The sequence below is a fragment of the Helobdella robusta genome (assembly GCF_000326865.2).
Source record: "Helobdella robusta unplaced genomic scaffold HELROscaffold_73, whole genome shotgun sequence".
Taxonomy (NCBI): domain Eukaryota; kingdom Metazoa; phylum Annelida; class Clitellata; order Rhynchobdellida; family Glossiphoniidae; genus Helobdella; species Helobdella robusta.
Genome location: NW_008705415.1, coordinates 576511 through 599197, shown reverse-complemented (window position 1 = coordinate 599197; position 22687 = coordinate 576511). Strand labels below are relative to the sequence as shown.

The 22687-nt window shown below is 31.7% G+C and overlaps 2 protein-coding genes across 2 annotated transcripts; one reads left to right on the top strand and one right to left on the bottom strand.

Annotated features, from left to right (window-relative positions):
* Window positions 1-5638: 5638 nt before the first annotated feature.
* Window positions 5639-7001, top strand: HELRODRAFT_89755 (hypothetical protein; the record flags this gene model as incomplete). The annotated part of the gene is made up of 2 exons (XM_009031371.1): window positions 5639-5852; window positions 6883-7001. 2 exons carry the CDS (start codon window positions 5639-5641, stop codon window positions 6999-7001), a joined length of 333 nt encoding a protein of 110 aa, XP_009029619.1.
* A 3794-nt stretch (window positions 7002-10795) lies between these two features.
* Window positions 10796-22633, bottom strand: HELRODRAFT_157969 (hypothetical protein; the record flags this gene model as incomplete). Its single annotated transcript, XM_009031417.1, has 23 exons — window positions 10796-10928; window positions 12489-12601; window positions 12673-12746; window positions 12910-13051; window positions 13248-13354; window positions 13417-13489; window positions 13661-13715; window positions 13814-13893; window positions 14484-14595; window positions 17276-17385; window positions 17546-17699; window positions 18045-18094; window positions 18484-18534; window positions 18760-18880; window positions 19762-19808; window positions 20308-20391; window positions 20525-20593; window positions 20974-21171; window positions 21392-21596; window positions 21720-21765; window positions 21890-22028; window positions 22213-22378; window positions 22566-22633. The coding sequence occupies 23 exons, from the start codon at window positions 22631-22633 to the stop codon at window positions 10796-10798; spliced, it is 2397 nt and encodes a 798-aa protein (XP_009029665.1).
* Window positions 22634-22687: the final 54 nt, after the last annotated feature.

Here is a 22687-nt window from a genome sequence, read left to right as displayed (position 1 = left end):
TTATTCAAATTATATAATTATTTATTAGGTATCCAAAGCAACGGTGGCGGTTTAAACAAAGATAGTTAATTGTTTCAAGATCTTGTTCAATTTATGTTTTTCCAAACTTTTTTTGTGCTTCAGATCGTGACTTTTTTCAATCCTAGCTTTAAAATAACGATAATCAAAACCAATGGAAACAATGTAAACATTAATTCTGATTTTTAAAAAATGTCAGTTTTTAATAAATCCTAATTTCTATTTTAACTAAATTTGTAAATCTTAATGAATATTTAAAGCACATAAATGCAATGATTTTTCAAATAATATTTGTTTAGAATCATAGAAAAATATTTATATAGCGTAGAAAAGTGGGTTAGCTTATTTAGTTGTGTCTTTTAAATCTACTTACTGAACTACAAAATGTGTTCAATTTTTGAAAAGGAAATGATCAAAAATAATGAATATTAGATCATTATTATTTTTAAAATAAATCTGCATTTCTCAAAACGTTAATTGTAATTGACATGTAACAAATATTTTTTACTATGCAAACATAGTTGAAATTAGATCAGGTTTCTCAGACGCTTTTGATGATTAATTATACATAAATAAGCTAATATCCAGCCAATATAGTTATAAGAAAATAAAAATTGAATATAAATATAATAACTGAATATAAATTCAAAATATTTATTTTCAAATATTGGGGGGGCTCAAGATAGGCTTGAGCCCGAAGGGTTAAATATTGGGGGGGCTCGAGCCCGAAAGCCCATACAAGTCGCCGCCTATGTGCCTGGACATTCAGAATGCCTTCATTGAGGTAACTGCATTAACAACAACATTACTTCCAAGTTCAATTGAACAGCAACAACAATGATGCATCAACTACGAACTGATGAATTTATGAAAATGATTAATGATATCATTGGCAGTTGTGACAATGTGAATGACAACATCAGCAACAATGGACGAGGCTCTTCATAGCGATGTTGATGCATGCACAAAACTTTTTGAAAGATTATCTGTTAGTAATTTTGATTTGAATGATTCCAATGTTAATGATGTTAACAATTCAACCGGTCCAAATAAGGTTGACACTAACAATTCCATTGATGCAAATAAAACTGATGTTGATAATTTAATTGATGCAAATAAGATTGTGTTTGGTAATTTAGAAGATCTAGAAAAGAATGATGTTGATAGTTTTTTTGATTCAGTTAAACATGAGGATGGTGTTATAAACGTTGAGCCACAAAATATCAAAAAATTATATTGATTATAATTCTAAAAATTGTTTCAAAGTATATAATGTTAAAGATGTTGATGCTGATTCACCAAATGATTCCTATAATGAGTGCAACAAATCCAATCAGCCAGCTGCCACAGAACATCAAATTGAAACCACAAACTGCAATATTGACAACAATTTCATTACAAATTCACCCACAACTGTTAAGGAAATAATGTGCTCAGAAACAACTAATAACTTTAAAGCTAATTGGCAAAAATAGGATATTGAATATCCCAGAGTTGCCCTGTCAGGGATTAGAATGGCCCTCTTGGATCCATATAAAAATCTTTGTAATGTTATGTTATGTTTTTATGTAATAATTATGTTTTTAATTATGCGTTATATTCAACATCTGGAGGGCGAGTCATTTCATTTCAATATTTTTATTCAAACCTAGCACTTTTTAGACTTGGATGAAGCTGTATGTATTGATATTCAGTGACATCAAGGCTGGTAGAAAATCAGCCAACACAACTAAAGATGCATATGATGGCCAGAATAAAATGGTCACCAACCATCTTGAAAATTTATTGTCACAAATGATGCTGCAACGATTCTTAATGAATTACCGGTTAATTAAGTTTTGTTATTAGTTACTATTTAATGGTGTTTTGTTTGTAAAAATGTAAAGAAAATTTAAAATTTTTAGAAAATGGGTGCAACTTTAACTTCCAACTTAATGAGCTGACCTATCAATAGCAAAAACAGGAATGTGTGGATGTCACAATTTTGTGTTGGTCTTTGCTGGACGTATCTAGAATCAAGCTGTTTAGATTTGTGCGTGCTTTATAAATGTGTTTCTTGCAAATTTTTAACTGGTAATTTTTCATAGTGATCTTCGATTTTCATTGATCTATCTCTTTCTTCATCATCATTTTCTACTTCATCATGATCTCTTCCTTCATCCTCATCTTCATCACTCCATCTTATTTCATATATCATAAATTGCATATGTCTGTATTATATTTAGATAAATTTTATCCTAATAACAATTGGAATAATGATTGCAAGTTTATTGTGGTGAAGTTTAGCTCAGTTTAAATGAATATTGATATTTTTTTTTATTAATTTATAATTAAAAGAATAATATTTTTTATTTGCCGGAGTGAACGATGGAGTGAAAGAAGTAGAAGAGTCATCATTGAATGCGGCAATTCATGTTTTCTATCTTTCAGCGGTCATCATTTTTATTATTCGAATTCGTTTGTTTTATTATTAGTTATATAGAATTGTATAGAATTATATATTATTATATAGTGTTATATACGGTTATATAGATTTATATATAGTTATGTAGTTATTGATTATATATAGTTATATAGTGTTATATGCGGTTGTTAGTATGTATATATATATATAATATATTTTTTACAATATTCTATAAATTCTACTGAATGTTTGGCGTTAATATGTTCGTAGTTCGTTTTTTCGATTTTTCTCACTAAAGTTTTTTGGAGAACGTTTAGTTTATTAAAATTCAAAATAAACTTTTTTTCCTGCAAATAATGCGATATTTCGATTCCGAATGAATCATCATCAGTTAATTTATATAGGGAATTATTCACTTTGTGAAAATGAACTTAGATGGAACTTGGTGTCAGATTTCTTTATTGGCTGGTCCATCTTTGTTATATATAGTTATGAAGAGTTATTGATTATATATAGTTATATAGTGTTATATACGGTTTATTAATTTCTACACATAAAGTAACTCCATCCAATCTACAACCACTAGACACACTACTCTCTTCTATATCTACAAAACTCGTCTCAAATTAATCCAGACAAGCATAAAAATAACAGGTCCTAAAATTTGGACAGAACTTGTACCTCCCCATCTAAGAGCCATCATAAACCTACAACATTTCAAGTCAAAATTCCGTGCTTTTTCATTGGCACTGGATCTCGACTCCACCACCTAATACTATATTAAGAATACGTTAGAACAAATGATGCGGATGAATGGTCTTTGTGAATGTTTAAACATTTATGTGTTTATATATGTACTGAGCGAACATTTACATAGTTATATGTCTATATATGTATAACACGAACATTTACTTATTTATCTTCAATTATCTTTTTTGCTTCAGTTATTTTCCTTATTTTATTTCATTAACTATTCATATCTACCTGCGGTGGCCACCACAAGACAAACAGTCTTATTTGGTCTCCGCATATTCAACTTCACAACTTTTATTCACTTATTTGATATGTTGTTGATTATGAATAAAACTTTGAAAATGAAATGAAATAGATTTATATATAGTTATGTAGAGTTATTGATTATATATATATATATATATATATATATATATATAGTGTTATATACGGTTATATAGATTTATATATAGTTGTGTAGCGTTATTGATTATATATAACTATATAGTGTTATATACGGTTGTTAATATGATTAAATTTGAATTCAACAAGTTAAACGTATACACATACTCGAACCATCCCATCAGGATGTCCGTAGGCGTTCGTTGAATTCATTTTAGTATAGTTAATATATTGTTGTTAAACACATAATAATGTTTCCTATACATAAAATAAAGTTTTTTAATGATGTCAATGATTAAAATGATAAGAATATATGAATGAAACTGGAACGAGAACACGTTGAAATCTGACCGGGCGCTGTGCCATTCCCTTAGCGCCTGGTTCCTTTTTTTTATTTTGTATTTTAGTTAATTTATTTATTATTTCTAGACTTATTCGTTACTTATTATTTCTAAACGTATTCGTTACTTATTATTTCTAGATTTAATCGTTTTTTTGACTCGTTACTTATTATTTCCAGATTTGTTCGTTTCTTTTATTCGTTACTTATCATCACTAGATTTATTCGTTTATTTTATTCGCTATACTTATTATTTCTAGATTTGTTCGTTTATTTTATTGTTACTAAAAACACACACACACACATACATGGAGTACATCGACGAATTGGGTCATCGGTGAATCCTAGAATGAGCGAAAAGTCCTATCCTTGACGAACATTTCCGTGCACAAGTTCCACAAATCCATACACCCGCACTATCGCCGCTTTGGGCCGTCTGTTTTCGTCGAGTCCTTTTTTCAGCGAGAGCAGCTGTGCGTGCCAGTTCAAAAGCTGAAACCGCCGACTGGGTTGACCTTCTCCATTCCGAGCGTCGCAGAGCATCAACACAAAGAGCCTTGGGGTTTATAGACCACATTTTTCATATTTTCTTTAAAGCTGTCTTTGTATCTGCGTACAGCACTTGCCAGTCTATTTCCCGACGCTAGCTGACCAAAAAAGACCTGCTTGGGGATTCTTGTATCTGGCATACGCATAACGTGCCCTACCCAGCGAAACTGAGTTTGAAGCAGCAGCGATTCCACACCCATTATACCGCACTTTGTCAGAACCACTGTGTTTGGGACCTTGCCTTCCCACCGGATACCTGCAATCGTACGCAGGCATCTCATATGAAAATGGTCGAGCCTACGAATGTGGCTACGGTAGAACGTCCAGGTTTCGCAACCATAAAGCAGTGAAGGGAGCACAACTGCCCTGTATACCGCAATTTTGGTGGCCACAAATACATACATACACACATACATACATACATTCGTAGTTTTGTTTGCTTGATGTTTTATCCTCTTTTCCTTACTTTTTTCTTTGTAATAGTACAATTAGGTAGGATTAACTCATAAGTTAAGCTAATTGAACATAGGTAGGTGAGTTAATTTAGTGAACATTGGTAAGTTAGGACTCTATTCTTTCTTTCTTACAAATTGGTTGATTGATTGATTGATTGAAAGTGTATGTATCTAATATTTTTTTAAATTGAACGTGATCTGTTGACGCATTTGAATCGTAAAAATTAGTATCACTATAGAATAGATTTAGATGACTAATATTCTTGTGTCACTTGTTGAATATCATCACATTTCAACTGTTAAAAAGGGTTAAAGATCGGGTTTTATCGAAGTCGATGGTCGCCAAGTGCTGAAAGAATAAGGCACGAGAAAGAGAAGAAGAAATGCCTACAATGGAAAAACTTCCTCTAGTTTAAAAGCATACCGAAATTACAATTTAAACCCTACAAAGTTATTAAATTGATGACAATTCGATGGTTTAATTCATTATTTTAAAAAGTTATTTTTAGTATTTCAATTTAAATAATTTTATAATTTTAATTATATAATTAAAATAAATTTGATAATTAATAAAAGTGTAATAATATAGATTTTAATAATTAACAGTCTTAATATCAATTCACATTTAGACATTTTACGCTATAACCTGTTCTCACTTTTACACTTTTTGTCTCGAATCTCGTTCGCATTGAGGCGGTAATAAAAAGTTTTGCCAATATTTATAACAGAAATACTAATATGGCGAGTCAGTCGAACAGAGATGTTAGTTTACCAGTGGCAAGTGATTTATCTGGTAAACTGATCATAAAGGCCAAGTTGGGTGACGATATTAGGTGCATTCCCATACACAATGAAGATATAACCTACGATGAGTTGATGCTTATGATGCAAAGAGTTTTTAGGAATCGTCTGACCAATAGCGATGACATAACCATTAAATATTCAGATGAAGGTATTGTAATAATAATTATTAATATATAATTGATATTAAAAATATAGTAGTTAGTTATTATATGTTTTTTTTATTTATCTCTTCTGCAAAAAACAATTCTATTCTGCATTTTTTTATAATATAATAAATGTGTGTGTGTGTGAGTGTGTGTGTGTGTGTGTGTGTGTGTGTGTGTGTGTGTGTGTGTGTGTGTGTGTGTGTGTGTGTGTGTGTGTGTGTGTGTGTGTGTGTATATGTATAGTACCACCTCCCAAGTGTACCACATTAATATTCATGAATTTCAGAATCTGCTGGGGTCACAATTAAATTCAAACAATCTTGCTGTGTATAAAAAAAACTATAAATAATGGTATTTCAAATGATAATAATTCTATAGCTTTAAAAAGTATTTTAAAAACATTTTATTATAAAACCCTAAACAAATGCTTACTTTAAATTTAAAACTACTAGAAGCCACACATTTCAAAAACTTTATAACAAATTTTGCATAACTGTAACATTACTGATGTGAGAATTGCAATTTTTAACTGCTATTTTTATAAATGTGATGAGTAATTTAAGTTTAGATGATATAAAGGAAGAATGCCGGCAACACTGTCTGCATAACTTCTCTTGCTGATGTTGAAGTACCTGGCACACGTCCCAAAAGCCGTCCAAAGAAGTCCTGGTCACAAACAATCGAGCAAGACATGAAAGCTCTAAATTTAAATGAAATGGATACAACTGATCGTCTAATTTGGCGCAAAAAGTTGATGGCAAAGAAAACAACGTCCTACTTGGGAAACTGGGTCTCTGGACGCTAAACGGAAATTGATTGATTGATGAGTAATTTAAGAATATACACGAGTATATAAACTTGTGCTCTCCAAAACCAATAATTTTCAATATGGTTCTTGAAAAAAGCTTGCTTTCAACACTGATAAATTAACTATCTATAAATCAATAGTAACACTAAAACTTTTATGCATGTTTATCAATTTTATTCATACACTTATATATAATTGATATTTATATTTTGTTTTCAATTAAGATGGAGATCTCATCACAATGTTTGATAGTTCAGATCTTGCATTTGCCCTATTTTCCAGTAAAATTTTGAAGATAACAATTTTTGGTATGTTTGCTTATCAATTTTTTGAACTATTTTAATGAAAATTTTGTATAGACGCTGATTAGAAATTGAAAATGTCGTTTTAATTTTTTCTAAGTGAATAACAAACCAAAACCTTTGGTTGGAGATGATATGATGTCAATTCGTAAAGAATTAATTTCGATTCGAAACTCTGTAACGAGACTTATTGACTGTCTCGAGTTGGATCAGCGAATAACGAGTTCTCTTCCGCCTTCATCATCAACTGGAGATGACAAGAGGCCATTGACAGTTTTGGAACCAGGAGTTGACCCAAAGTTTTGTGAGTTTATTTAATTTATAAAAGTAATAATTTTATAGAATTAACAATTTTAATTGAATGAAGTATTTTTTTTATTATCAGCTGGTTACTTCCCTGCACCTGGCATGAAAAGTTGTAATGAGGGTAAAGAATTTGATCCACTTTCTGCAGGTGTGGCTCACATTCATTTTGTACATGCATAGTTTTTGAAACAATTATACTTATGCCAGCAATCATCATGTGCTAGCTAATGGTATTTTTTGTTATTATTATTACACTAGAGTTATTTTATTCAAGCAAATCAAATTATAGATGATTTTATCTTCCTAAATTAATGATATTTGTTTGAAATGGTACAAATTAGATGGAAAAGCAACTAACAAGAACATGGATGCAACTAAGCAGTCATCAAGCATCCAACAGCCATCTTGTATGTCTTCATTTTTACAATCATCATTTTATTCTTATCATCACAACCGTTATCATTGTCACCCAAATCATTATCAGTTTGAATCACTTCTGTTACCATTCAATTTAACATTTGTTCAAGATACATTTTGAACAATTTTGAATTTCATAAAATTATTTCTATGTATATTTTCATAAGACATTTCGTTCACACCTTCGCTCATTTTATACAATTAACATCACAATGGTAGCAGGCAGCAGGAGTCACACTCCATCTTGTCTTTCTCAAACAAACCAAGGGAGGGCTACTGTTTCACTGTCACCCCATTCTGGAGGGGAAGGGATAAGTCAACCAATGTCTGGGTCATCAGTTCAACCACAACCTGGCTCTGTCGGTCAGTCTGGTTCAATTGTACAACCTCTCCCCCACCAATCAACAGGAGACCAACAGAGCGCAACAGCAGGAGGATACCCTATGCCTCCCCATCAACAGTCATCAGGAATCTACTTACCTCAGCCACCGTCATCTGGTCTGTCTGCTGCTACTTTCAACAGCAACAACCTCCAACCAGGTGGTCCTGGATCACAATCCGCCACTTATGCACCACCTCTACAGCCAACCCAAAACAGTTTTGGAGGGTACGCACTGCAACCAGTTCAAACTGGTTTGCCAGCTGGTCAGCAGATTGGTGGTGGCGGTGGGCAGTACTCAAGTTATCCTCAGGGAAATTATGGAGGAGCGAGTGGAGCAAGTCAGCCTGGATCATATGCAAGTCAACCATATCAAGGATATCCTGTTAGCATTTTAAAATTAATTAGTTATCATTATTTTAACGGATCCGTTACAAATAAAAAACTAGAAACTTATACATTGATTTGATGTTCAAAAATAATGTAACAAGTGCTACAACTTACAAATATGCAATAACCATGCAAGTTAACATTATATTAACGTAAAAGTGAATTAAAATTATAAAATGAACACAAAAACTCAGATAACCCATGCACTAAAATCTTTAAATAATCAGCCGAACCCCCAAGCCCCAGCATCATCATCGTCATCATCCGGTTTGAATCCTTACAGCAGAGGTCCAACTTCATCTTATGGACAACAATATCCCAGAATGCAAGGCACCTACCCACCATCACATTAGCTGGTGATGATGATTATGATGGCGACTATGAAGATAAGAGTGATTGGTTATGATAGCGGTTGTAAATATTAAAACCTAAGTACGTTTAAGGCCTGAAAAATAACGATGATGATTGATCAGTGTTTCTTTATTGAATGGTTAAGGTCTGAATGACTATGTTAATGATTTAGAAAAGATAAATGAATCACGACGTCATCAGTTGACGCTCATTTATTATTTTATTAATATTTTTGTAAACATTGTTATTATATAAATTATAATCAACAACATTATTTTCATCATTCATGGTCGATATTCTCCGTGTTACTTTTGGGAAGTCGTATGCAATTCTTATCTTTTTATGTTTGCGAGTAGAGTGTCGAGGTTAAATGAGAAACATCTGACTCCCACTCCAGCCTCTCATAATATTCCGACTCAGAAAAGTTTTTTAACTTTTGCATCATTACTAAATGAAAATACTTTAAAAATCAATTAAAATCAGTCAATATAATTGTTTTTCTTAGCAAAATTATTTTAATTTATGTTTTTAAACATACTGAAAAAAATTATTCACATTATTAGCATTTATTTTCAGTGTGGAAGACGATTGCATATCGCCACACCTAACTACCTTCCAAAAACGACGCGAGATGAAAATTTTTTTAAAAAATTCATAGCATTTTCTGGCGTCGGATAAAACATCTGATTCCGTTCCGTTAAAAATTTCCGACACTCTGCGGGAATGAAACAGCTTGTTAATGACGAAGTAGTAAGTTATTTATTTTAAATTATTTTAGTATAGTATTGAGGATGAATTAAATCCGCCATTTTGAAGCATGTTATTCGGTGAAATGATCCATCTCGACTTTCAATTTGAATCAACTAAATCATTTTTTAGATAAAATAAAATAATTGTTTTTGTGATTACCTTCTTCCTCTCGTGCCTTATCCTTTCAGGATATTGGCGACCATCGACCTCCGCAAACTAACTGCACCAGTTGAAATGTGTGATATTCAACAAGACTTATATTATATAGATTATCATTTATATAAATAATATAAATTTTGACAAATTTAATTATACAAATGCATATCGACGTTAGAAATATTTTTGGTTGCGATGAAAACTGATAGACTTACTAACCAATAAAATATATTAAATGAAAGCTAGATGGCTCTGCATTGAACAGAGGCGGCTAACATTAAAAACATTGCACCTGTGAAAAGTTTGTAAACATCACCATTAAAATGAGCTCGTATAATGAAGGTAATAAAGATAATAGTAGCAGTAGTATTAAACTATTAGCAAAGTTTAAAGGTTTAATTCCAAAGTTTAGAGGAATCGTCTTTCAAACGGGTCATATGCATACGTTCCAATCAAAGCGCCAAACAATGCATGTGATAGGCGGGTATACGTTTGTCGTATTCGAACCTACTCGCTGCGGAAAAGGACTATGACACTGGGCACTAGGCCGTCGCCACAATTTAATTAGTAACGGTGGTGGCGATAATTATCAATCAACGATCCTCCTTTGCCCATCGGGGGACCGTTGAGGCCGACGGTGTACATCTTAAGCATGCTTTTTACATTTATTTTTTCTTTCCAAAAACCTTTTCTATCTTAGGCCAGTTTTATTGAATTCAAATAGTCAATAATTATAGTAGTTCATTATTAGCGGTAGTACTAACAAATGAGTAGTAGCAATACTAAACTGAAGTTATATACATAGTTTAATAATTGTATATAGATATATATATATATATAATACATATTTATACATATATATATATGTAAGTTTATTTTACAATACTCTTGCTATATTTACATATTTAATAACGATGTCATTAAAACTTGGTAACGGTGATTTCATTGAAACGTTGAAGCATTCACTTGCAGAGCAGGAGCAGCAGGTAAAAACAATAAGAAATAGTAAGAAAGAACGTAAGCCTATTATTTACACAATATTACTTTATGTACCTGTTGTAATATATATTAGTCAACAAAAGTTGTTTACAAGTGTTGCTGTTCACTGATCAATGATCTCAATTGTTTGAGGATGGTGTCCAGAAATTTCTTTTTGTCCCTTTCATTCTTCTTAAATGAGCTGAACAGATTTAATTTCTTTTTCTCGCCTTCTTTCAATCTTTAATACAAAATTGGTGTGATGTTATTATGACAATGAGTTTGCAAATATGTACAAAAACCCATCCAGGGCCGGATTAGGCCCCTAGCGGACCCTGGACATAATACTAAATAAAATTTGTAACCACATAGCAATGCTGAAATAATCAATATTAACTATGGTTAAAATTGTATGGTGTGTCAATTAAATAACTATTTTTGTTAATCAGTCTCAGTCTCATAAGTTACATAATTTTTTCCAATTTGTTAGCGTCATTCTATGATTATTCACAATTAATGTTTATCTGCTGTCGTTTATAAAATATAACGAATGCTGATTTTCCTCCCAGTATAAAATATAACATTTCCTGTCCAATCAAATTTTTCAAATAACTTTTATTCGAACGAACACGAGTATTGTTTGTTCATTTTCTAATCCTAATGAAGATAACGAAAAAATCCTCAATTTTTCGACGTAGTGAATTAAGTGATCTCACCAGAGATCTCAAATTTTCAAAACAAGCTTTTGAATTGGTAGCATGCAGCATGAGCGTTAAGGTTTTAACTTTTAAGGCATTGGATACACATTTACTTCTACATGTAATGCTTTCTCTTGCAAATTTTAAAGACTTTATTGCATAATGACGAGTTCAAAGATTTTACCAGAATATCAAAATTAAGAAGATAAACACTGGTGTAACTTTTTCTTAAAATATTTGTAAGCAAACTTGTGAAAAAATTAATTTAAAAAACGCCTTCTTCATTCAATTTAACCAAAAGTAGCGTAACATGTAAATAATAATTTTCCAAAATGTGCACTTATAGAAAAAATTAATGCTATATTTGAAACCATGCTATCAAATTGAAAATGGAATCGGCTAATTATATCCCGGTACTAAAATAGTTAACTTTTGTTACTCTTTATATACGAGGACAAGTAATTAATTTGTATCTTGGAAATCTTGCTTTCTTGTCATTGAAGTAAATTGTTTCAGTTATTGTATTTCATCATAACTTTACTGCGCCATCGACATGTGAGTTTTGAAAAATATTTTTCTACATCTTGGACAAAAACTGGACAAACTTACTAATCTTATAATTTTACGGTTTGTACCGACGTTGCAAACAGTATGTAACTCGGGTTTATCATACAATTTTAAATGGGTTTACTTTACTGTCTGCATTTCACTGGAAATATTTCCACTTTCTCAACAATCATTATCATATTTGCATAGTTTGTTGCTTCATTTGTTTCGTTTACATTATACTGTATCCTTTAATGAATTTAAAAATCTTTGTAGAGGTTATGCTTTTTGCTTTCTTGTTTTAATTTATGAACAGCTACGATTTTCTGTGATTCAGTATGAAATGCGGTTTCTTTTTAAATATTTTCTAAGTGAAAGTTTCAAATTTATTTAAATAAATCAGAAAAACGAATTTGCGAAAATTGCGGGTTTTAATCATTTTCCCAATGGTTCATCCAACCCTGGACCTATCCATTATGTACTACTAATATTACAACTGGTTTTTTTTAATTTTAATCACTGCAAATAAAATTAAAAAAAAAATTCAGTGGGCTAACTTTTCTAGTAGTTTAACACAAACAGCAGGTTGAACTCTTAAATACTTATGCGACGGCTTACCATAATCAGCAAAATATATTGTCCATTCCTCGGTTATAAAAAGGTTTAACAGCTGGAAAAATTGGATACTATATATAAATAATCATTTTTATTAATTCATTAATTAATCTAAAAAATTGATACCTGTCTGAGTTCTTCAAATGCCATCTTGAATGTGTTACCATCTAAACCACTTATTCGTGTACCCATTGCAAAATCTATGAACGTGGAAGGTAAAAATTTTATATATATGAAAATAAATATCAAATAACTTTCAGTAGTTATGAAAGCACATGCAAAAAACAAATTCATTAAAAAAGCTAAGAAGCACCAATTAAAAGGCAAACTGGCATAAATGCAAGCAAAAAGAGGTTAACATACTTTCACACTCTTTTAAATCGAAGCTCAGTTGTTGAAAAATATTTTCCGAGACGATCTTCACATCATCATCCTTTAACAACGCCATCAGGGATTCAGATATGTGCTTGCAAGCGGACATGCAGGCTGTTTGGGCAACTTTCTCCTGACAATCATCATCGTCGTCGTCATCATCATTGCCACGATCATCAATAAAATCATTATCAGCAAAATATCAATATCCTCGCCCATATATGATGCATCACCAGCGTCGCAAAAACGGATGATACAAATAACGACAGCTTAGAAACCAAACGTATAGAAATTATTAATATAAGAATATATAAATATGATTATCTAACTGGAAGATTAGTGAAAGATTGAAAGATTCCATTGAGAAAAGCAACCATGTCAATTATGAAGCCACTTGGTTGGATCACGTGGTCCGTGCTGGTCCAATCATACGAGGCTGTACACGAGTAAATGTTATTATATTAAAACTATCATTTTATTGAAGCATGTCCAACTAACCTAATTCAAAGAATTCATCAACCTTCAAATCAATTTGTTTATAAATCTCTTCCTCTGCCTCACTCTTGGCACTCTGAGTCGCGTTTCAAAAATTTTGTCAAGTATCAATTCATCATCAGATCATTTAAAAAAGAATGTTTCATTTATGTGCTCATATAATTGATGGCGCTTAAGTTAACTGATATCATTCATTTCATCCGGTCAAAAATCAACTAATAAAGCATTCCATTAAACAACAACCAACTTTAAACATTGACTGTCCATGCAGTCTGGAAACTCTGTTCTTGTCATAGTGTGCTCTTTTCCGTGCAAAATTAAATAAAGAAGAAGTATTAATATTTAATACATCAGCTATAAAAATAATGATGATGATCTTTTAAAAATAATTATAACAAACCCAGACAGTTGCCGAATAAAATCTTCCAGGTACACACAGCTTTGATCTAGATGTTCCATGTTAATTGATATCTGTATCAGCTGTGTGATATTCAACACAAGGTGTCTCAACAAAATGTTCACCAAAGCCAAATCAAAACTTTCAAACATTTGAAATTTTATCTTCGATTCCACAAATATAATTTAAAAATTTTCAAATTGTGAAAGGTAATTTAACATTTGAAAATATTGTATAAGAAGGCTAATAAAACTTTTTAAGAACAATAATATAATAATAATAATAATAATACATCAATGGCGAATCTCTCTCAGTTGGTTTCGCCACTGAAAAGAACAATGTATTTTGAAAATATGAAATCAGACCACTTCCATGAGTTAGAGAGTTAACATTTTAAGCTAACTATGTTACAATGTTAAAAAGAAAGTTGAAATAAGTTGAATGTTATGAAAAGAAAAAATTATCGAAAGATGACGGCTGACGACGATGGATGATTTCAACTGCCATCAGGCCGACTATGATGACGACCGCTTTTGGTGAAGATAGTTTATATTAAAAATAAAAAACAACCGCTCGATAAATGCAAGATAAAAAATATATAATTAAATTACAACTGGAAAAATAAGAGAGTATAACGGCATAACGAAAACGAAAGGAGCACAAAGAATAAAACCTGGGGAAGTGTGAGATACGGTTTTTTGATAAGGATAGCCAAACAGCCACCCAATGTTCTTGTTAGCAACGTGTTTGCAAATTTTCTAATCGTGTCATCTATCTCCGTTCGACTAAACATAAGGGAAGAGAGGAAGAAAGAAAATTGAAGTTACTGGAAGATAAATAAAAATTACTTGACTTAATTCAATGAAAAGAAATTGGTAATTAAATGTTAAGTGATAGATCGATGAGTCAAGAGAATTGATTGATTTATAAAGTAAGGACAGACTGAACATAAAAACTAGATTGAAAGTGATTAAATGTTATTGAAACATAATATTTCAGTTTTTTGTTAATGTCAACGACATAATCAATCGACCTGACCAGATGATTGAAAATGTGGCCTGTTGTTAAGTTAAAAGCTTCACAAATTACATTGTTATTGATCTGTTTTATTGACACATTAGATAAAAATAAATTTATTGAATGAATAAATACATTAGATTTATAGAAATATATTGTTGTCGACGTCAATCATTCAATCAATCAAGCAAATGTGTGCAGTAAGTATTTCTACAACAGCAATAAACTAAGCAAGTGACACACACACACAAACAAATATATTGTATATATATATATAGCAATATAGCGGGATGAAAATAGAAAGCATGACAAAGTCTGGACATACATAGCATAAAATAAGCCGGTTCTATATGAAAAAATAAAAAGTTTTTATTAAAGATTGTATCACGGTTCTTTTTTTATAAATTATATTTAGACATAGGATGATAATTAATGCTAGTCAATTGGTAGAAAAGCAAATGGTAACACGACAAAAAACTTAATTACGCAAGTGGACAGTTGTGCAGTAAGGTGTCAAACATTCCCACTACAATCAATCGTATTCGTTTATCTTTATTCATTTCGGTTCGGGTATAGAAATTAAATAATTATCTAAAAAAGCCAAATAAATAAATAGTTGAATAAGTGATTAAATAAATAAATAGATAGATGAAAAAATAAATGAAGCTATGCCCAAGAGCTCGTTAAGAGCCATCGAACGAACGAAGAAGAAACCTGAAGAAGCGTGTGTTTAGGATCTTCAATAGAATGCAGTACACAAGGTAATAGTGAATCTTCTAATATTTTGCGAGTTAACGAATCAATCCACACTCCTCTATCCGTTTTACTGAGATAAATGTGATGATGCAAAAAACATTAACGACAAAATAAAATTAAACGTTTCAAATCGGAAATTTTTAGAATAAAAACAATTCTAATCGACATGAAACTACCCCTAATAAACAAACAACAAAAGATTTCAACAATCCTCCCAACAAGAAGGACCATAATAAAGTATATTGATGACATAAATGGTAGCGACGAAGACACTGAAAAAAGCAATATCGATCAAAGTGCTTTCGAAGAGCAAGTAAATGATACCAGTAGAAATAGCACAATAAAACTTAACATCGAAGTAATTAGCCAGAACAAAGAAACCATAGCAATTAGTAAAGAAGAGAGTAAAATTAACGAAGTCACAGAAAACAACAAGCGCTAATCACAGGAACAAAGGCCTGGGTTATACGAATTCCCTATATAAACTGCAACAGTGCTGAAGATGATTGGAAAATCGAAATAGGCTCCTATACACTCGAGAATGAATTGGAAAACTGTATATTATTCTAATTTTAATAAAATAAATAATGACGACGAGAATTTGGTTAGAAATACTGAAAAATAAAACCAAAAACTATCCAACGCTAAAAATTCTGTAGATTTCACATACACCACACAATCAATCAATCTTCGTTTAGCGTCCAGAGACCCAGTTCCCCCGAGGTAGAACGTTGTTTTTTCTGCCATCAATTTTTTGCGCCAAATTAGACGATCAGTTGTATCCATTTCATTTAAATTTAGAGCTTTCATGTCTTGCTCGATTGTTTGGACGGTCTTTAGGACGTGTGCCAGGTACTTCAACATCTGCAAGAGAAGTTATGGCACTGTTTCCACTTCGTTTGACATGACCAAACCACCGCAGACGGTGTTGCCGGCATTCGTCCTTTATATCATCTAAACCAGCACGACGCAGGATTTCGGCAGATTTTATGTGGTCCTTCAGACTCATTCGTTGCATCCATCGGAGCATTTTCATACACACACACACACACACACACACACACACACACACACACACACACACACACACAAACACACACACACACACATATATATATATATATATATATATATCTATATCTATATACCACTTATGATATATTACAACATTTTACCAAATACACAACATCTAAATGAACAACATATGAAACCAAACAAAACAGCAAGATTAATTATAATTAATTATTAATAATTATATTAATTAATAATTATTAATCCAGCATTTGGTGAGTTTCAACATTGGATGCAAAAACATTCCCGCCAATTAAATTGGTGATTGGGCAAGAGCTTGATAGATGGTAGACATCAAAAAGAGCCAACAATTAGCATCACATATATCTTCACTTTCGCAACGATACAACTAAGTTCGCCGTCAAATAAATTCTCATCGAGTTCGTTTCCTGACTGTGAAGTACATGACTGTTGAAATTTAAAAAACACGCACGCGGGAATTGCGACATGTCACATATGTCCAATAAACCATTTAAAAAGTAAATATATAAGCAGAAATAAAAACAAATTAATTAATTAATAAGTTAATAAACAGAGGGCTCTAAATGAATGACGATGCATGCATAGCACAGACATAACATACCGAATGATGAATCAAACAGTTGTTTCATTATATACAACCTGATGTTCAAATCTTCAGAGAATTCAAGACAGGCGCTTATGTACCTCTTCACCTCAGTAAAAATCGCTGGTACGAATTGCGAGAATGGAAACCTCTTTGGGAACGGTTCCTACATTTGTCGACAATTTAATTTAAAAGTAATTAAACATCAAATTAAGCAAAATAAAATTTGATAATGTTATTAAAATTAAATAATTTTAAATAAATTTATGAAAAAGATTATAAACACAAAACAGAAAAAAGATAGAATTCAAATAGGACAATCTGACCCTTTCAAGCGCAGGATTTTTATAAGGATAGGACTCGATGACAGCTGCATACTGATCCTTGTTCTCAACGAGCATTGGAGTGTAGTTGTCGGTCAGGAATATTGAATTGAAGACATCAACCCACTGTTTCCTTAATATCTCACTGTACTGGTCTCTATCATTAAATTGAATTGAATTAATTGTTTAATCAAAACAAAATTTGATTAGAAGACCAAAAAGATCTTCTATAACTATAAACAAAAACTAATGTTCGAAGAAAACCCTTCAAATATGATAGTTGATAAACATGAAGCTTTATTGTCTATCAATGTAAAACACTTTGAAGTGCATCAAAGCAAACATTACGATGCAGAGGTGGATTGTAAGAGCAGATAAGTTTCAAAGAAGATGACAGTAATGCCGATTAAAAAATCTAGTGCTAAACAAACAAATAAAAACGAAACAATACTGAAAATACATCTAAGTAAAATAATATAATAGGGGGAACTAAAGTTAGTACCTAACTTCCAAGAGAAGTTCAAATAACTGACTTGTACCATAACCATACCCCTGTTGACATTATAAAAGATGTACACACATAAATAATTAAAGGTTAAAGGTTACTCTCTCTCTTTTGCGTTAGCTTCAGAGGTTTCAACGACTATTACAGTAGTGTACTGCAAGCGCCCTTTAAAAAGATCTCAGAGGCGAAATACATACCAAAACACACAGTTCCAAACACACACCACACACACACACACACACACACACACACACACACACACACACACACGTCTTTATATAATACTTCGCTGATTAAAGTTTATTTGAATTGAATACACACACACACACACACACACACACATATATATATATATATATACACTATTACAAACACCCACATTCAAACATACACACCAACAGATACAAAAACATGCCCTTAAAGTTAGACAGAAAACCATGAGAAGGTTTTTAACTTGCAGAAGCAGTTGAGTATCCATACATGACCCCTTAATAAATTCAAAGTAAAATGTTACTAACATAAAAATACACACGTTTAGACGACATTTTCCCCGAGATCGGGGGTTGCCGTTTAGCAACATAAACATAATAGCAATAAAATCATTAAAAAAATATTATTTATAACCGCTGCATGCCATCCATAAAAAAGCAGTTCACCACTGAAGCCAAGATCAACGAACAGCATCAATAGGTTAATTACAATAAAATCTTACAATGTGCATCCTTAGAACAGCTATGACTTTAACCAATGCTGATTCCCAGAACTCGTCAATGTATCCCTGGTTAATGAGGCCTGATGTTGTTTTCAATATGTGGTTCTCCACTACAAAGAATCTGTTATAAAGGTGATTATAATAAAATATAAGGGAAACATATTTTATTTTTTGAAACTTGAATTATGGTGAGAAATAATATAAAAGTATACCCATAAGAGTCACAATAATTAGCTAAAAGTATTAAAATGTACGATCGTCCTTATTATCAGTGATAAGCGCATGGGAGTAATAAAATATACTTAAAATAGCATCGGGCACTGTTTATATCATAATAAATTCCGTATGACGAGCTGATTGCGCTTTTTATAAGTTTTGCATCAAAAGAAATTGGCCATAAAATTTCAAATAACGACAAGTTATTATAGTTATAAAAGCCGATTGACAGACTTCAATTGAATTAAGAATGAAAGAAGAGTTAATATAGTCGCTATTTAAATATGATTCAGGTTTGAGTATTTTTGGCGTTTGTACTGTCTAGATGATAAAATGTTTGTTTCGTGGCTTATCATCAACTATAAAACTTCTATTTTATTGCCTCGCAGAATAGAAATGTCTGGACGTGTAGAACAGATGAAACATTGGGCGAACGTTTTTTACCACCAAATCAGAAATAGGCATCAGTGTGAAGCTTTGATTCGTTGACGATCAGTGCCAGTAGTTTATTGTGTCCGTCTGTGTATCTCGTCAAGCCAAGGCTGATGTCGAACCGCAGTCTGACATAACTAGTGAGAGACTGTTTTAAAGAAACCCGCGTTAACCAGCGAACTCTCAGGTTTCTTTAAGAATAAAGTTTTTTTGCGAATAGCTTCAAATTTTCAGCTTCGTTTTTTCGGCAATGTTTTTCAGTAATGTAATGTTACTGCCACCAAACTTTGTTGGTAACAAAATAACCTGGGACATATAATAAAAATTACAACAATAATAATAACATTAACTAACCCAACCATCTCAAAGAAATAGTTCTTGTAGCAAGCCAACGTATTTGCCTGTTTCAAGTGCGTTATGAAAGTTATTCGAAACAGAAATAATAATACAAATTATTGATATCTACTATTAAAGTTACAACCAAAGTTTAATCAGTGAATTGCCAGCTTTTTTAATAAAAAAGGACAAATGTGGCATGCAGATTACATTTTAATAACCAGAAGATCAATTTACGTTCGTTCCGTCCCATCTAACAAAACATAATCAATCATATTTTTTTATTAATAATTATTTAATAGCCCTCTAAATTATCGTTTTCAGATTCACCTACTTTTCACGCATCTATGCATTCCCACAAACACTAAACTCACAGGGTCTGGATCTTTGCCCTCCTTCAGAGAAAGCCTTTTAGATTGTTCCTATATTCGTAAACATCATGCCATTTTCTTTTATAGTTATCATCACCATCAACCTCCTTCTCTTTAAAACAATCACTCTTTGGTCAAGCAACAAAATCGAGCGAACAAAAAATTAGCATAAGAGATTGATCAACCAACTAACCATTGCAACGGACGGCTGAAGGGCCAGTCTTCCTTGCTTTCTTCTCTGATTTCTGTAATAAGATTCAAATGTGTCCTTGCTCCCCTGTAGCAAAATAATAATGTCGGACCAATCAGCAACAATTTTACAACTGTTAAAATAACAAGAATAGTAATAATAAATTTAATCATTTATTAACTATTTATTAATGAATGTCGTTCTTGTCGATGATACTCACAAGCACGGAATATATGTGCATGCATCTGTAAACCGGTGCAAAGTCAATCAAATCCTGTGCACTTAAACCCTGGAGGCACAAGTCAATCAATTTATTTACTAGATTGTTTATTCATTTGTTCAATGGATAGGAATCAATGCTCAATATCGAACAGTATATTCAGTAAAAATATTAATATAAAATAACGACTCACAGACATCAATATGTAAACATCTCTTTAAATTCAAATAAACTTCTTTTCATTGAAAATAAATATTTCTTACACAACAACGTAGATTTTTTAAAAGATTATATACATTTTTTAGAAATGAAAATGAACCTTTTCAACTAAAAATAAATAAAAATGGCCATCAACAACAAATGAATTAACTTTTGAACCAATATTATGTCATAGTTATAACAGAAAAAACATTGAAAGAATAAAGATGATGTGAATATAAATGGCAGACATCTTCATTGTCGATGGGCGTATCTTGTTGCACTCTCTTCCTCATCATCAAGCCAGCATCTTCCTCTCCATGCCTATCATTATCTTCCTCCAACATTCCCGCGCCCGGTGGAGTGGGGGCCATTCTTTTCTTTCTCTTTTTATCACCCTGACTGCGACTGCTGATGATGTTCGGATCTAACCCGTTTTCTTTGGCTGCCTGTGCCACATTTATTACCATAAGCATTGTTATTAATATTGATATATTGTTATAACCATTTTTCATTTTAAAATACGAATCGTACAAGATTATTTTGTCGACTTTGATTTTCATTTTATAAACTTCTGTGGAAGTTGAACATCTTAAAAATTGTTTACTTATTTATTATTGAATTTATAAAGTTAAAAGATTGACTTATTGGGAAATGAACAAAATTCACTTGAATCATTGCCACTTCTCCAATTCTTGCAGAATGTTTGCGAATACTTTCAAGAAAATCTTTCAACTCTGCCATACTGGCCTCCTTAATGCTCTCCCTAACTTTAGGAATCCCATCGCACATAATCTGTGCAAATCGAAACTTGCTAAGACGTGGTAAGTAGGTGTGTTCAAGCTGCTCCAGTGTCTTCAAGGCGGGGTAGTACCTTGAACAAATTTTGTTTATCAATTAAATATTCTACATAAATACTGAAAAAAGTAAATAAACTAAATGAACAAAAAATGTCTATCATCACTACAAATAAACATAAGTTAGAGGATTGCATCACCTTTTTGATTCCATCTGTTTCTTAAGCTTGCCATATGTTTCAAGAACTGATGAAAATTGTTATTCAGTCATTATATGTAAATAAAACACATTTGGATGTAATTCAATACAGGTATAAAATGGCAATTGAAATAATAAAAAACTAGAAAAATTATATTTAAGAAAAAAAACCAGGCAGGCAGTAGGTTAGCAAATCAATAGAGGATTCAATATTCTGCTGAGTTTTCCTTTCTTTCACTAACTCTCCACCTTTCTTTATCAAGGTCTGACCAGACAGTTGAAGTTCTTTGTTCGCAACCTCAACCTCAAACTATACAATTTTGTTACAATTTTGTCAAATGAACAATTTTCAAATAAAACAATTTTTAAATTATGAAATTTTTTACAAAAAATTTTAGATGAAAAATAAAACTATTATAAATATACAATAATAAATAGAATCATCTAGAAAAAATGGAATGATTTTAAAATTTAATATATAAGAAGTAACTAACTTTCAGTTTGTCAACATCACTCCTGACTTGCAGTAAACTATGGACAGACTCAATGAAGCCCTGGTAATGATGGTTACACATCTGCTCGATTTGCTTGTTGTGAGTCATTATGCGAGAATCCAAGCAATCAAAAAATTTTTCAGGTTCTGGTCCTTCGTACACAGACCTGTTATTAAATTTGATCTAACATTTTTATTAGAGTAAATATTCTGTTGTCAATTTTGATTTGTACTATTTAATTCAATATATAATTGAAATTATAAATAAATTTATAAAAATAAAATAAAACCAATAAAATAAATGAAGAAAGAATGAATATAAAATTGAAAAAATATAATTTTAATTTAATGAACCTAAGAGCAGTTCCAAGGTGGCCATCGGTTGATTCAATTTCGTTGACTAACAATTCGTGTTGTTGCATGACCGGATCAACAATGGTGGCATCAACATCACCCACACTCACATTTTTGCCAGT